An 18,920-nucleotide genomic window follows, 5' to 3' on the forward strand; every position below is an offset into this window, starting at 1 on the left:
TTCATGCAGTTGCTTCAGTTGGCTAACAGGTGGAAACATTATGTTAAACCTTTTCGATAGAAAATGTGCTTGACTCAACATTGGAATGTTCGCCATCTAGTTCCAAGACCAGTGGAATGTCACAAGACAGTCAGCTCGACCATGTGGTTTGTGTGGTACAATCATAAATGTAATTTAAATAATAAAGAGATTATGTTCAACATGAATGTAAACCATCTTGAAACTTCTATTCTTGGTATCCTAACATAGGGGGCAGACACATCAATAGAACAACATGTCAGATAGCCCTGAACAGCCATTGTTACCTTCAGTACCTACAAATTCGTTCTTCTATTTGTTTTGTGTCTTAGATTAATCATTGGAAAATATTAAATTTGGCATCTTAGAAAAGAAGTACAGTTTGCTCTACCCCCATGTTTTGTGTAATAAAGTACAGTTTTGCGATGAATTATTACAGTTAAAGCACAAAGACGCTTGCTTTAAGTATAGAGCGAACTGTATTTCCTGAATGGAATGGCCATGGTATAACCATGGTGTATAATAAGACCATGGTGTGCAAAGGTAAAAATCAACCATACTATACCATGGTTATTTCGTGTTCATTTTAGTGGTGGTTGACCATTTAGTCACCTGATAGGAAAAGTGTTTGCTTGCGATCTTTCTTCTTACCCAGAATCCCCATGGATGAAGTGTTATCAAGTTCAATGCTAACAATGAGAATAATCTAGAAAACTGATGATTTAAAGTGCAAGCAAAAATGTCTCATTTAGTGTACAAGGCATGCAGTGTTCCAATCAAAGGGGTCTCAAGGTCCTTCTAGTGAGTTTGCTCCAAAGGTATTTGATTCTATAACAACCCTACATGTGACTACAGGAAGACTAGCTCTTATGGAGCTTTTCCTGAAGACCCTAGAACTTGATGGTTTATGTAAATAACTGAATCAACATGCTTTGCTTGAAAAACATTTAGATCAATCTCCACCTATATCAGTACATTTTGTTGGCTACTTTAGAAAAAACATTATACCAAAGTGCTTTTGTCCTTTTCATCCTAATAAACAAATTATTGCTGCAGCTTAAGTGACAGCTGGCTATGATCAGCATTACAATGTGCTGAGCTGTAGGTAGGTTATTATCTCCCACAAGCCGTACTACTTGCCTGCTGTTTACATGGCCTTCAACCACAGATGAGTACATAACATCTGTCATTAAAACCATCAAGGAATCTTTAATGCTAGGAAAAGTGGAAGTTTACTGATAAACTTAGGATGATGACGCAAATAAGTCTGCTACACAAAAAGCTCTCTGTGTGTCGTCCCTTGATGAGATGTCTTATCAGTTTTGCAAATCATCACTATTGGGATTGCAATCGTTGTGAGCTGCAGCTGTTTCCATATAGCAAAGCAATGCCATGGACAAGTGGAATAGCCTAATTACATGAAGTTATTTCAGTCCTAGTTATCATACATCACTGTCCTCCAACTGGTTTCACAATATTAAACAAACATTTCATTTCATTTTCTCAATCAAGCAAATGTTCTTATCATTTTCCTGAGAGAAGAATCATTAAGTCATGTCTGTGACAAGACTGATCAAAGGCTACATGATGATAATCGACATTTGGAACAGACATCGTCAGCAATCAATCTCTGAGGTTATGTTTTCAAAATAAGCAATACAAAAAACCATGAATTCATTATGATTCCTTCACAATTTGCTGTTCAGGCTGGGGGTGCTGATTAAATGTGATCTTTATGCTTTTTTATCCTTCAGCTATGATTACATAAGCCAAGAGATGCATATATACAGAAAATAACAAATGAAACTAACGTATTATTTATTACATGATTAACTTAGTCACTGATCACTGATCTAATGATGCATACTGAATACCCACACATGCCCAAAGTTCCCCGAGTAGGCATATAGTGGAAAAAACTTATATACTGTTCAAAATGGTATTTTTAATGTTCATATTTTCTTAAACCAAACACATTGCATTTTAACCTTGTATTGGAAAACATCTCTACCAAGTCATCAGTAGTAATAACTCCATTAACAAGAATATGGAAAGGATGAGTAAGGGCACACACGATCTCCATAATTTAAGAATCAACTAAACTACATTTTTCTGGAAAACACAAAATGCATTGGTAGGGAGAAAAAAAATGAGGTTTACATAAAGTGATCTTGCTTTGCCTAAACTTTGAGCATCCAAAGCTCATTTTCATAGGAGATATACATAGCAAAATCAAAAAACATTTGGTGAAAATGTAATCTTGGTCACAGACTTCGAAGTTCTAAAAATCAGCCTTTTGTACTCATTTTTGTTACTATTTGTGTTTCTGACCACATCAAAATGTTCAAAACTTCCAAGTTTAAGAAAGAAAAATGCCTCGTGGTCAGCCATTCAACATGTCTGTTAACTTTCAACAAATACCGAAAATTTTATGTGGACCCATAAAACTTCTTATTATTCATATGGTGAAACATAACCAGTGTCATATATACATCACATGTGCACATATCACTTTTGCCAAGCAACCATTGTTTCTGTATTTCGTCGTCAGTGACATCACTAAACAATTGAACGTGATGTCAATAAACAGGGCTGCCAGTGCCACACTTGCTTACCGCGTTATACTACATAAACGTACATGAATACAATGGATAATAAAGAAACTATTACATTCGCAAATGTGCCATATGACTTACACAAAATTATGTATGTTCTCGCTCTCGCAATACAAAATTTCACACTTGTTTCGTATAAGTCGTGTAACACACTCTATTTATCCAACTTCCTCCTCTTAAATACAAATTTCACATATTGAATTGACTTTGCTGCAGATTTAGGGCCAAATATCAGGAATTTACACAGACTTTTAACAATGGGAGTCATGGTGACTCACAATATATATTTTTGGGAGTTATTTTCAATATTTGGGAGTCATGAAATCTTTATGTTAATCATTCTCAGTATGTAACTGTGTATGTCACACCACCAAATGAAACTACAGCATAGTTCAATTCAAAAAAGCCAGGATTACTGTCTCCTCTGAGTTCTCTGGAACAATCTGACAGCTCTGTAAAAGTCAAACTATCATCGAACAATATTTTTTTTGCTTATCAAATCGATATTATTGAACTAAAATGTGAGGGCCACCCATAAAACTTGCGTCAAGCTTGACTCGTATGATAATATTTTGACATGGATTAGGTTGAACTGCAATCGTGCAAGCATCATCATAGTCATGATGACCTGGAGTGAGAGAACCTTTCTTCTAGAAGTCTTGTTTCAGATGCAGAACCTCATACACATTTATCAGACACTTCCTACAGTTCTCTTTTGACAAAGAACGTATATTTTCCTGACATTTTTCATATGAGTAATTTGGTGGGAGCCTAACTAGGTTATTGTCTGTTATGAGTGACTACATTTACAGTGCAGCGGTAATCTGCATACTGTTTGAGACTGAACAATGAAAATATTCCGAGAATCATTCAGTTTGCTGTTAGAGATTGAATCAGGTACATAATGGCGTATGGGAAAGCAATTCAACTGTCAACAGTTCCAGGCAATAGCAATGGGCGTTTTACCTATATATTATGAAAATGTTAACATTGAGACGTATGAGCATGTAGAAAATGCAACTGGTATGATTTGTGGAACTGATACTTGAAGCAGCAAGACAAAACAATAAATAGAATGTAAAACATGGTGGATGAATACTGTGCATTGGTTGTCATTGTTTAATGTTAATAAATGGATATTTACATATCCATGAGTGATCACTTCAATATGGAGTGGCATTTTAAGGTCTTCGGTCAGAGATCTATCAATTAAGAGCCAAAGACTTACACTGAACGTAATAAGGCTGTACTGCATTGCTTGTGCAGTAAGCTATTTCCACAAGTGACGTCAGACTTTTCTTCAATTTCTTAGCCCTTCACATCATGTCATGTTCAAGTACAGGTTTTGGAGATGGTGCTTTTTGTTTAACATTACTTGCAATTAGGGCTGCAACGAATACACTATGTGGTGAATATGATACGTATCATGAATTTTGGGTAACAAATATGAATAATTATTCACGAATACAATATTGTAGTTAAGTGATTGATGCACTTTATAGAATGCCCATGTTGACAGTTTTGATTTGTCACAGCAATAACCAGTGATCTCATGACACTCAAATTTGTTATGTAATAGTTATAGTCGACAGTACCATGTGCAGCCTTGGCAAACTAACATGACTTGCACTACTGCAATGCTAGTACATGTTCCATTCTTGCATATCTCACTTTGGAAAAGGACACAAGGGTTCAAGTAAAACATGCTCCCTTAAAAAAAATGTAAATATTCGTTAATATTCGGTTCTGGTGACCACGAATAACGAATTGAATTCAAGAAGGGCTACGGTTCGATGCAGCAAATATGCGAGTGAATCGTTACAGCCTTACTTGCAATTACAACTTAGAAAACCCAAGTTATCTCAATTTTTATTCTATTTTTGCAAAATCAACAGAATCCAAAAAGTGATGATAGTTATCCCATTCGGGTCTTACAAACATCTAAACTGGATAGCTTGCTTCACACATTGAATATATTTAGATTAACAAAGATTTACTAATTTAGTAGCAATATTCATCAATGTACATCAATACATAACCGACTTATACATGATAACACCTTTACTATTACACTGATATCATGATATCTCAGACATCTCTTGTTCTTTGTTCATCTGTAGTTGGAAACAGACATTCAAACCCAAACCATTATTTGAATACATGTAATCAGTATTTATCCTTTTTAAGCCTAAATGGTACTACCAAAGTTATACTGTTGTTGTTTTTGTACTTTTAGGTCCAACAAACTTCACTCCTCTAGACCTCTATGAGGATCCACAGAATTATTCTGGCAGACGAGTTGCCAAATCTCACAAAGCAATCAGTCCTTTTTTGTGTTACTGTGTCTGCTGTACTGTGGGTAAACTATTACTAATTTCATGTGTATCATCTAGAAGAGGGGCTGTGTCTCTCTGGTAGTACTCTCAATCACTGAGCAATCATGGAGCCCTGTATTGGATGTCTATTCCCATGGAGCTTGAAGCCCTTCCTCCAACTGATTACATCCACAAGACACTTCAAGTAACTACAGTTTTTCCTCTGCTCACTCCATGTGATGATCAATTTCTAGCATAATCAATAATGACAGAGAGAGTCAGGTTTATACAATTCTATTTTGTGAGAGGAAAATGTGCAAGGAAAACATGCTTAGAGAGCTGAGTAATGAATTTCGACAGAACCCTTAAGCAGTACATATGCTCATCTTACAGTTGTGTTCTGTACCAACAGAGAAGATCGAGTTTTTTCTATTTTTGTTCAGCAGTATCACACAGAACAGTTGGCAATGATATAGCCACAAGTACGGTGCCTGAGTCTAGAAAGGTCTGCCCATCACCATTCCACACATCAGCAACAACACCTTCACTAATGAGGCTAATGTAATTTCGCAGTAGGTGTGTAGTTGGCACAAAGAGCCTGTTTACCAACTCATTATAACATGTTACAGAAATATACATTGTTGTACACTAACATTTCCATGATAAATAGAGAATCAAACAAAATGTCACAATTAGGAAAACACATGTTCTAGGAATCCAAGTGACTATGAGATACAATTTATACCATTATTTGCAACTTAAAATAACATGGCGATATTTGTTAAGACAGCACTTGGTGACAAAGTGATCTGATGGTTGTAAACGACTGACCACATTACATCTAATCTCCCACCTTTAACCATGTTCGTGGTCGCTGATGCCGCCAACAAGCACAACAGGTCTGTTGACGGAGAAAGCTATATAGTCTAGCAAGAAACGAAGACATTTCCATTCCCCTACGATCGATAATGTCTCTTCCAAAAGACCAGTCTAGGCTTACATGGCTTACTAAGAGAACAATTATTCATGGGGATTTATGCCAATTTACCTCCATAATCAGATCAAAGGGGAAACACTCTCTAGAAGAAGATATATGAATGCACTCACTTCATTATATGTGTGAAGTGGAGGAAGGACTCATTCAGGGCATGGGTCCTTAACAGTGTCTTGATGCAGACAATTCCTGCAAAGAGCAGAGACGCTCTGCCCAACTGAATCTTAAGATGTAAATATATAAAGAGTGTCAGGCCACACCAAATTTGATCTGTTTGTCTATTCCAAAAACAATTTTCTAGCATGTTTCTTTTCAAAAATCTGACATTGAAAAGCCATAAATAGATCCCAATCAGATCACTTTATTTTCCTATTGTTGGTGTATCAGCAATGGAACAGTTACAGGTATGGTTCTTTTGAACATGTTGAACCATGGATGTTGGAGAACGGCACTTCAGCAGCTGAATTATATTCGGCAGTCACTTTTCTGATCTGTCTAAATGAGGGTGTTTATGAAGCTACAAGTGAGAATCTATATGGTTGCAAGGACCACTTTTCACAAGTTATTTGAGTTTCTTCTTGGATGCGAACATTAACACTTAGTTCCTTTTTGCAATACATGGGCACTCAAAGATATTGAGTTGCATACTTTGAAATCAAAGTGTTCCTCCTGGAAGTATCATTTTGATCCTTCAACAAATTGCTTTATCACATTTCACCAAGGCTAGATAAAAAACATTTGCAATTTTTGGAGTTTGCCCCCATTCTTTGCATGGGATTGACAATATCCTTTTCATTTCCAAATACCCAAATCAATTTTGTGATTAAACATGTTGATATTTTCAGCACCGTTTGTGTGTTACTTTTTCGGTCGTTTCACCCGATAAACATTGTCACAAGGTATAGTTATATTTGATTGACTATTAAAGTGTTGTTGATGTGGTCACTAACACAAGAAATTCGAACACTGATGTGACAATTTAATACCTGGTATTCATTTATCAGTACGTTATATCATACATGCAAAACCTATTTTTGCAACAATATTTATAACTGCTGAAGTTGGATGATAACTTCTTAAATCAAGCCATAAGTATTGGAGGAAGAGATACTCGTAGAATATGATACAATCTCTCTGGATATCTACTTGAGGTGAGCTCATAATATGTAAATACCTGTAAAGGAAGAAAAGTCACATGCAGTTATAAAAACCAAATGTGAATCATAAATAAGACTTGCTAGATGTAAGTGTAACAACAGATGCCAAGTGTACTTACCACTTGAGGAAGAATGAATGTCAGGGCTTTTCTTATTGCTGTTCTAAGTTCTGCTACTGTTTTGGCTTCCAGCAAGGGTAGGAATGCTTCCTGTAAACAAACATGGAATCATTGTCACACACACACAAACAAGAACAAGTGAAGTAAACCATCAACACAAGGTACGGTTTGGAATCCCAACTGATAAAACAAATGAATAGTCTCACTGAAAATTGTTGAATGCACATGCATTATCACATGATATTGTATAAGATTGTAGGAATTCTAGTGAATTTGACCATACACATCCAGCCATGTTTCCTTTACATTCCTACATCAGGAAGCTGCTGCGTGCAGTTTTCTGTTATTCAAGTGTTAGTCCATACACCAATACTTCCCTACCATATACAGGCAACAGCTGCTAGTAGAAATTTGTTTTTAACCAAGCATGAAAACAATGGCGACCGGTGAATACATTTGGTGTGTTTAGAATATGTTAGCTGAACCATAACACAAACTTTTGAAACATAAAAGCATTTTAGAAATTGAACTAATATTCCAGCAGTATTACAGAACATATTTTGCAGAAGTGGTAAAATTGTTTAAATAGTATACATGGGCTGCAAACATTTTGAATTCACAGACAACATTTTCACAAATATATTATCACTACTGATCAAGATTTATAAGCAATGAAATCCATATAAAATAAGCATCATAACATTTCACTTGTTCCACAGCATGACTGAAGCAATTACCCTTGTAGATGTTGCATTAGACGTGATGGTACATCGTATTTAGTTTCAGGAGTCCCTTTTCAAAACCCGTGAAGGTATGGGTTAGAATGGGTCTTCAGTAACCGATGTCGTAAGAGGTAACTAACGTGATCGGAACTGGTCAGGCTCGCTGGCATGGTTGACACATGCGATCGGTTCCCAATTGCACAGATCGATGCTCATGATGTTGATCACTGGATTGTCTGGTCCAGACTTGATTATTTACAGACCGCCTCCATATAGCTGGAATATTGCTGAGTCCGGCGTAAAACTAAACACATTCACCCTTTTCAAAATATACTCTTAAAAAATGAAGTAGTGAACTGTGAAAAGAGTTGCAATAATATACTGCAGTCGCTGGTGTAACACAATATTTACCCACAGCTATTTTTTTTCTTCTGTTGTATATTTCAGTTGGTCTGGTAAATGATGTTGTATCAATGCAGTTCTTATTGTGAAAAACATTTGGAAAATTTATGTTACCTCTGAGGTCCTCAGCTTTTTTGAAGAATAAATACTACAACTAGTAGATGATACTTCACTTTTAACATGGATGAGCTAATTAGAAACTGTGAGTAATAAATACATTAGTTATGTCCTTATCCAACTCTTGCCTGAAACTGATTCTAAAGAGTAACTCACTAATGTAATATTTGGTGTACGTGATAGGATGTACTTGAGTCAAGTCTGGACCAGACAATCCAGTGACTTGAGCATTGATTCTAGAAACTGACATGTTAGCTGGATGTTATCAGCCATGTCAACAAACATCATCCCCTTAGTTCAGCGTGCGAAACAGTTTCCAAATTTTGCTTGCTAGTCGGGCTAGCTATGCCTGAAAGTTACAAGCCAACAAAATAATTCCATTGCCCGAAATTTGAATGTAGACACAGCTTTCATCATGAAACTGCTAATTGATGAACATTTTCATCAGGACATAATCTTGCATGATTGAAAGGTGTGTTATAACTTAACAACTTGGAGAGAGTTATATATTTACAAAATGACCCCATGAAAATTCACTAATTCACTAACCAGTCAGGCCAGTTACTGGGGAGACTTATTGGCCCGACAGGAGATTTTTACTAGGTATGGGCTAGCAGACCATTGGCTATTTCACACACTGATAGTTGACTTTTTTTTACATAATTAACTGTAGTTTGCCAGTTTGCTCCTAGCTTATAGTTTTGCTCGGAATCCACTGCATTGAATACATTGATACAGAGCAGGCATGTCAGAGCTTCTTCCTCTTATGCTCATAGGGTATTCATAGGGTCAAGTCTATAAACATGATAAAGCCATCAGTTATAACCAGTAAAGATCTGAGTTAGAAGTGGTCTTCAGCAACCCATGGCCATGTTTATCGTTAGAGGTGACTAACACAATCGTCAGTCAGACTTGCTGACTTTGTGGGTGCACTTCATCGTATCGTAATTGTGTAGATCGAAGCTCTTGACGTTAATCACTGGATTGCATGGTCCAGGCCTGATTATGACCACTGTCACATGGCTGGGATATTGAAGACTGTTACAATAATATCATATCTACCTGGTTCAACTGGGAAATGTTTAATCCAATTTGAGATTTCTTTACAGACATTAACATTCTTGTTCACTATAAATATTTCACATCGACATTAGAAAGTTAATTCTATGACTAACAATTTACTGTCTATATGTTAGTTATTGTGTAAAACAAGTTGATAGTGCTTAATATATCACAATTAATTTATGACTGTTATGAGATGCCTATTACATATTTATTTGTAACTTCACACTCATCTGCAATACATTAATGATGGGCCCGACTTTTATACCGTGAAACAATGATCCATATCTTTTCTTTTTCATACTATAAATGAAAATTAAGTGACATATCAATCAGTAATACAATGAATCTTTCTTGGATTAAGCCAAAAACATAAAACAATCCAGATGACATTAAACAAAAGGTGATAAATTTTCAGTAATTCATTATATATGATAAAGCTCCATTCATAAAGGTGCAACAATAGTCAGAATGAACTTACACACCCAGGTGAATGTGGGAACATAATTACTTATTTACATAATCAATAGGGGGCTATTAATTTCTGCACGACCTCCTTCATTTATGTATACCTGTGAAGATGAGGGTTGTAATTGGTTTTCAGCAACCGAAGCTTACCGTATTATAAGAGGCAACTAACGGGATCAGGTGGTCAGGATTGTTGACATGTGCGATGCATGTCATCATATCCCAGTTGTGTAGATTGATGCTCATCATTCCTGTAACTGCACTTTCTGGTCCAGACACGATTACTGATTGCCATCATACTAGAGTATTGCTGAGTGTGGCGTTAAACAACCAAACAACCAACAAAGAATCACTGAAGTTGTTCTTAATTTTAGCATTTCTTATGATTTGTCATAAAACTAAAACACATACAATTCTGATATCTATATCTGTGATGTAATGGTAATGGAGAACAAAAACATTAAGAAAATATATTGTCCTGAGTTTCAGTGGACATAACACAAGGCAAAACAGAGAAATAGTCCTGTTCTTTATGCATGGGCCTCACTCTTGTCTTGTGATGTCAAAGAGAAAAATCAATCTTCTCCCAATTATGGCTAGTCACTTATCAAAATACAAAAAAGGATAATGTTATCATGGTTATATGTAAGTCAATATTAAACAAAATTTTAACATACACTGGGTGCAGGTTGGTATAAATATGATGTTGCATTTTGCAGTTTCAGATTGCACCAGTGCAAGTTTTAAATGCTTAAAACAATATGATAAATTGATAATCATTATTTAGTTCATACACGAGGCAGTATTGTTTTTTCACACTTTCTAAAAAGATGTTCAGTTAAAAAGTCCCTAACACAGTACTATTATGATAAAAAGTTGCAAAATTCGTTGCTGTTTTTTCTCACGCATAACAAAATCTAGGACAAAAGCACTGTCTTTGTTCCAAGCCAATCTGATATTTCCAGTTACATTTACATCATAAGATTCTAAAATGAATATTGTACATTCCTGCACAATTTTTAGTTGAGGTCCACCGCAGTTCTCACACAACCTGCACATTTTTGATTTCTTGAATCTTTAAAACTTGCATCAGAAAACAACAACATGACATCCAAGGGTTAAGCAATGTTGAGGTGACATATCACATTAACTATAAATAATTAGCAACACCTACATAACATGTGTTAGGGAAGTTCCATTATGATTATGATATCCATGGTCTGTTAATCTGTTTCACTGGAAACCGTTCCATCTAGATTAAGTACAAAGACATTGTTTTTTCCCCCAGTTCTTTTGCAATGTTCTAACAAATACAAATGTATAACAAATACCTTCATAATTTACTCTGTGTGTGTTTGTGTGTGTATGGATTACTATGTATATGGCCCAATATCTGCAGACCGAGTATGAAATTACTTTGAATGGGGGCCCTACTTTGGGAAATGACCCTATCATCTGAGCAATTTGAAAACAATGTTAAATACACAGTAGGCAAACATGGCCATGTGAATCTCCCTGTTTTACCTCCATCAGTGGCTTGACCTAGAACTATGAACTTCCTTGTATCATTATTGTGACGCAGTAAAATCAAAGGGATTTGATGATTCATTTTGTAGTAGTTATGACCAATGGATGTAATATGATAAACAACGTACAAACATACATAACCAAGTCTTTAATTGTCTATAGACCTGGATTTTCTTTACTGCCCAATATCACCAGCCTCTGAGTTACCCAGAGCATGACATATGACTCACACTATCTAAATACATGTAGTCCTTATAAGTCATTGTGTGTCATTTTTACATGTTCTGTCAAGAAGGTGCTGTCAAAAAAGGGATTAGTTATCAAGGTGTTATTATCTACTTCTGTCCACTTTTTCATGTTCATATACAGTTGTCTTTATTTCGTGATTTGGAGATTTCTTGTGCATTTTTTACCGATATATATGTTCTCAAATATTAAGGGTGATCCTTTGGTCCTAGATGTCTGCTTCTATAATATTTCAGTCTAAGCATGCCAGAGGACTTCGCCGGATGCCATATCAATTTTCTGATACACATTTTCATAAGATCTGGAAAATTAACTTTGTTCAAGAATCTCACCTGCACTGCACATACCCTAACTATGAAATTATGCAGGGATGCAGAACATTGAAATTCCTATCATGATCTGATGAAGTACAAAACCTGTTCGTAAAAAGACATACCGTATTTCCCCTAATAAGCGCCCGGGCGCTTATTTTTTCAATGGAGTTCCAGACCTGGTGCTTATAATATTAGAGGCCCGGCACTTTTGCAGCTACTGGGTGTAATTACCGTATCTGGTATTGTTAGTGAGCTGCTTTACCCCCGGCAAATATTAGAGGAAATATGGTATGCTGTCCAACATTTTGTTGAAAATGTTGCAACTTGTACTGTGCAACAATTTGTTTTTTAACTGCTATGAACACAATGTGACTGAAAAAACAATGAGAAATTGCTCTGTAGGATTGAGGTACTTTGACAGAAATAAATATATTGAGTACTTAAATCAATTATTGAATCCAATATTTACAAATATTCTTAAGAGTGAGATTTTTACTTGAAACTAGTTTGTTGTTTATCTAAGTCAAATACGCAAAATAGACAATATCCAAGCCATTCAGTGATGTAACCTGTGTCACTTTGCTAATGCCCCTAACCATAATACCATTAGGCTAGAAACTGCATTGTTCACAATGTATAACCTTTTTACATCTTTTGCATATAGATCATATCGATCAATAATCGGATAAACACTGTGTGGGTAGCAGTGTGTTGATAAACTAGCAATTACTTGCATTTTGCTGCCACAGGACATGTGTCATGATTATGTTATTGAGTTCAACTGAGCACTGTGTAACTAATTCTATAATAAACTTACTGACTGACATGATAATGGTATACATAATTCCAATACACAAATGGATTGCTTAAGATCATAATTGTATAAGTGTATTTTCACTTATTTGAAAACAGTATTTCTGACCATATGCCTGCAGCTACCCTGGTTGAATCACACAAAATGACTTCAAGTTCAATAGCTTCAGGCAGTATGTGAACATGGCTACTATCAGTGGCATATCATTTAATAGTAAGGAGCTGATAATTGAATAGCCATGGGAAACGATAACGATGAGAGCAGTGCAATCTATGTCAATATGAGAGTCAACACAGAGTGACAGGGTGACAACATGCAGCTATGACATGAGCAGCAACACATGAATGTACGTCCTGATGAAAGATAAAATATTTGAACAGTTTATCTCGTCTTCAAAAACAAGCACAAGTAAGTAGCAGTTGATTCTGTGACAGACAGACAGAAAGATATATGTTGTATGGTCATGAGATCAATAGTACTATGACATTGCGTTGTAGGAAAATGTATTGTGGGCATAAATTTGCATATCTCAATCTAAACAGATGTACATGTTTAAGTTTTACTTATATTTAATGTATCATCTCCTTTGAAATACCATATTAACAAAACATGCAAATCTGAAAAAAATATTTATAATTCAACTGAGACTGAGAGAGACATGACACATGAAAGATACCTGTCATTCTTTCCTATTCATACAAAGTGTCTTTGAAAGATTATCGAGAAGAACCATTAATAAACATGACTGAATGACAGGTTTGCAACAACATACCAGTGAAGTATCATACTGATGCTAGTGATGCTGTACAAAAAAAGGAATTCAACATGTATCTTTTTTAAAATAAATTAAAGAAGATAGTATAAGTAGAACCATCTACTCTGTATACAAATTGCCTATAACATATCAAAGAATATTTCAGATCAAATTCGGACTCAAACTATACACTGACACACTTGTAACTGTATAATATCGATGCAAAAATACAGAATACCCAGTCTGGACTATCTTCACAAACAGATCTCATTTGGTGTAAAGGGCAAAACAGCAATGAAAATAAAATGAATTGACCTATGAAAATCTGTGATGACACCAAGAATATCTGTGGATTGTTATTTGTATCATGCATCTGTTTGTTTTTGTATATTGAAATATTATTAGCATGTGATTTATATTACAAGAAAAGGATGTCAATGATGTTTGTCTACCATCCCTGGCTGGAACAGCTAAATTACAGTATATCACAAGTGTCTGCCTTCAGCTTATTTAGTATTCAACATCCAAACTGCATTGCATTGAAATTCATCACATTCTTTCCAATCATGATGCATAAAGTATTTGTATTGTCAGGTATTGTGTCAATGAAGTATAATGACATGGTCCATGTGATCTGTAGGTGTAACTATACATTATATAAGGGGCTCTTATCATAATCCGATTGTTAAAACATGTATTATAAGTAAGGGGCCCCAGTGAAAAAACACCAAGGGCCCCGGACCCCTGTAAGGTACAAGCACTACTGATGAACACAGCGCTAATGTTATGGGAACTATTTACACAAAAATCCCACAAATTCGAAATATAAAAATGTTTTATTTAGTTTCTACAAAATAAACGAAACTGTTATTACTCAATGACTCCTCTCACAGAAATAATTAAAACCAGATCAATTACTTTTATTCTTTTGATCAATGTTTCTAACAAAGCTAATGTGTTATAGATCTTCTCTAATTGGCCATTGTTGTTGCAGTGACTTTGTCGAAGATTTCTTTCAGAATCAGAACATAAGATGGCTGAACTACTTTGTTGTCATGACAACATCCCAGATTTTAAATAATTACATGGATCAGGTGTACTGGAAGGGTATCATTAGGAAGGTTCATAGATACAATACATCACAGTTAAGTACTCTGCTACAACGGGAAGTCTTGAACATGTTGAAACAGCACAGGTATCAGGCCATTACTTGAGTTTGAACCTTTTTGTTTCAACATCCAGCTTCAAAGTTTAGATGAAATATAATAATTCTACATATATAATGCATAGAAAATTCTACTGTCTGGCTGTTACTGAAAGGCTGCAATACAGACTTAATGGCCCCAATAGCACCAAATAACTTGTATAAAACAGTGATAAAAGGTTATGTCTCTTAGGTCTCATTTGATTTGGTCATTGAGTTCATACAAAACACAGAAAGCTACTTTGAGACTGTAATAGGCTAATGTCATAAAAGCTGGGTAGCAGAAGGTGGAGCCACTACATACAGTAACTTGGTAGCACAATTTCACTTGCGCAGACGGACGTCTGATGATGTTGATGAACGGAAACTGATCAGCACAACCAGGAAATACTGATCACATTCAAGGACTACTTCCATTTCCTGCCAATGACACTATGACAGTGACAGCTGTTTGTATGTCAATGTATGTATGCTCATTTTTTATTGACATGAACCAACTGTCATCAATAACTGCATGACAAAGTTTTGGCAATAATAGAGAAAAATGAAAGCAAGAAACCTGCATACTGACTTTAGATGCATTACATCTTATTCACATTCATGTAACTGTAAGAAAACACCAATGTTGATGTTGTACAAACATTAATTTCATAATAGTAGACTACAGTAATATGGTCATAAATACCACAAATTTTTTACATCATTGTGGAAAAACCCAAGAACCCTCCCTACCCCACAAAAGCCCATATTCAAACATGTTTTTATATTTTCAGTATAGACACATATTCTTGTATTAAATTCATAATTTCTACAATCTTATCGTCCATACACATGTTACTGGACTGTTGTTTTAAATTCAAACAAAACCAAAGCTGTACTGGAAGACTTTCTCCAAACTTAGTGAGTAATTGCTCACACTGGATTAGTACTTTTTCCTTTTTACATATGAACTGTAATAGGCTACAAGCTATATAGATAGTATTAGGGATGTGAGCACATCAATTCTGTTAATAGATTTTGTCAAATACGTAAATAAATAAATAAATCTTCTCCAAGTGCTCCTGAAACTACTCACGAAGTATAGATGTTTTGATGTCTCCTTTGAACATCAATTGCGGCATCAAGGAAATACTTGTGAACTATCTTTGAACTTAGCGAATGTTTTTTCACTAGCACAGCACTGCAATACATTTTTGAAACGACATGTATCATAATATCTTTTTCTGAGAACTGGTATATTGGGTAAAACATTACATGAAGTTTTGTAACATAAATCGTATAAAAAGAACATGAACTCCCTATGATATGCTTTTCCAATTTCTGCATCCCAAGGCATATTTCATGAAATATACATGTAGTAACAACGATTATGATAAATGATAGACAAATCTTATGACTGACTATTATTGCTGTTATTTAATATGATCTCTGCAGGTTTGGGCACCAGGGGATTACCTTAACTCTCCCACAGCCACAGATATCTTTAACCCTGGTAATTGATTTGCGAGATCTTGCTGAATTGTTCTGAACTAAAATATTTCAGTCATAGAAAATGAACATATCAACAGGAATATAGATTAGATCCACTGTGCCCATCCACATGTCCACAAAAATGATCAGCTACAGAGTTGCTGAACCTTGTCCACGAGGAAATGTCCTACAATTTACCATCTCGAGACTAGCAGTCTAAACCTTGGCCCTGGAGTGTTTATGGCCAAACAACTGCACCTTACACAACTGCTAGCTATCAGCAAGTGTTTGACATCATGTTAGTATAGACTCAGTATACATTGATATATATAAACTTTGCTTTGGTATCCAAAATAAACTTTTGACACTAATCATGCAAACCAGGAATGTACACATGTTTCAGACAGATATCTAAATAGGAATAACTGCCATGCATACTACACACAGCATATATACTTAACACACATAGTAGATGACCAAGCAACTGGTGATGCTTCATCATCAATTAAATTGACTGCTTGTCACAAAAAGGGCCATGTAATATCCCGGTATTAGGGGTTTTCGACGGTGTAAGACAAAAACATAATTTTTATCTGTAACAAGTAATATCATTTGAAGTTTTAATTTTACTAACCTTGGGTGATAAAGGATATATTGATCTATTTCACACAAAAATATCAAGTGTATCCTACAAATTAAGGTTGATGACATCTAATGGCGAAACTGTTGCCGTTTGCCACATCCCGGGTATTTTGTATGGGTTTTCGACGATGAGCCATACTTTTCGCTCCGCACTGCGAGGGAGTGTTGTGATAACGTGGCTTTCTATTCATATATTGCCTGTGACGAGCAGACGACTGATCTTACTGAATTTTCGCTTGCGATATTTTGTTATAAAGGCAATTGGTTTTGCATCTGAAGTGGTATTAACGATCTTGGGTAAATAATATTGATGTTTATTGCTTTTTAAACAACTTAACTTCCGGTTTTCAATTGTAAATAAAACTTCTCACGACAGTGACTGGGCATCCACCCTGCCGATGAAATTGCCGATATAGCGCGAGCAATGCAATCGTCGAAATCACCAGAACGTCGAATTCAGCTCGCTTTGGGATAATATAATGTAAATGTATTTTGTGAAAATATTAATTTGTGAAAATGCCTAACATGTTTAACATACTTTCACCTTTTGAGTAAATATGTATACATATGCAAAGCTATGACATTATAATCAGAATTTGTTTCAATAATATTCAAATGAAAGAGTTGTTCATAGATCTCTAAGATGTATCACTTAATCCAGGTAAAAGCTATCATACATTTACAAAAACATGATATAAAGATATGAAAACAATTTCAAAAAGTAGAATGTAAACACGAAAAATATGACAATGTCTGAATTACTGATCATGTATCAAATACTGATGACCATTCCTGTGTCAGTGATGAGCGTGGTGTTTCAGATATTCTTAGGCTACATGCATGTCGCCAGTTGCACAGCCTTCAATTTAGAGCCATTAAACTTATCGATCGCTCTCTAGCATTCCTTGTCGACTGTGACAGGTTACAGAGAGGAGTCTGCATTGAATAACTAACAAATATCAACACACAGAGACACACGTGGCGGGTGAAATGCGCACAAACCTGTATGTAAACATTGCCAGTGCATTCGGAGGGAACTGCTTGAGCATCTGGTTTACTGGTCTCCGATTCTTGACTTTTGCTCTTCAGAAATTTATCCGGATCCTTACTGAACAAGTATGCAGAGGCCAGTGCATGTGTTATTACAATCACCATTATGAACAAAAAGTGTCAGCTTCATTCAGTAATCAACCGTAATTTCCAGTTAACATGGGAACTGTCAAAGTATCCAAACTGTGACATCCCGCAAGCCGTCTGCAAGTGCTTGAAGTGCCGTCTAGCGGCCAGGGGGAGATTACTCTAATCGCCTGCCCGGGGGGGCCCCACACGACCCTGTGGTGAGCACTGTTGGTCTGCTCTGTGCGGTATGGCTGGGAGAGAAAAATCACAACACTCCCTCAATACACAAACGAACCTAACAGACACAGAACTGCCTGCTAAAATAGTGCTGAAGATGCGCTTCACGTTTTACTGTCTCCCTTATTCAGACCTATGTTTGAGCAAATATTCTAATGACGAATATGGCATTTTATAAGATGTCTAAAAGTTCTTTTTTTCAGTGGTCTGACGATGGTCTGTAAATAATCGAGTCTGTTCGAGACAATTCAGTGACTGACATCATGAACATAAATATCTGCAATGATAAGGATGTGACATGTATCAACCAATTAAGTCAACGAACCTCAGTACTCTATCCCGTTTACAACAAGCATGGGTTGCAAATTATTATTAATTTATTTCAGTTTTGAACACAGCCCAAACTATTTATTCTGAGAAAAAACCCGGTCCTTGTTACCTGCTGGTTTGAATGTGCTCTTCATAATATCCCGGTCCCTTTTCTACAGATTTCGGAGCACTCCGTGAAATCTGTATCAGATTTACATAACAAAGAGGATGCATGTAATGTATTTTAAAGGCAGCTGTTGCTTGAGTATAGCGAACTAGCATCTGTTATAAACTG

At 35.8% G+C, this 18,920-nt stretch overlaps 1 protein-coding gene across 2 annotated transcripts in view; it reads right to left on the reverse strand.

Moving 5' to 3' along the window:
- LOC124287485 overlaps positions 1 to 18,920 on the reverse strand; it is an 87,383-nt gene that overhangs the window by 17,387 nt on the left and 51,076 nt on the right. The window contains exons 1-2 of one of the 2 annotated variants that reach the window (XM_046724043.1): positions 17,963 to 18,229; positions 7,219 to 7,308 (exon numbers count right to left, since the gene is read on the reverse strand). In XM_046724043.1, the coding sequence (XP_046579999.1) occupies positions 7,219 to 7,308; positions 17,963 to 18,115 (243 nt within the window). In that variant the 5' untranslated portion in view covers positions 18,116 to 18,229. Of the gene's footprint in view, positions 1 to 7,218; positions 7,309 to 17,962; positions 18,230 to 18,920 lie in introns of those variants that run through there. The other variant, XM_046724046.1, reaches the window with a different exon arrangement.

This window comes from Haliotis rubra, unplaced genomic scaffold (genome assembly GCF_003918875.1).
Source record: "Haliotis rubra isolate DU_JTF1 unplaced genomic scaffold, ASM391887v1 Scf1108, whole genome shotgun sequence".
In the NCBI taxonomy this organism is placed as follows: Eukaryota; Metazoa; Mollusca; class Gastropoda; order Lepetellida; family Haliotidae; genus Haliotis; species Haliotis rubra.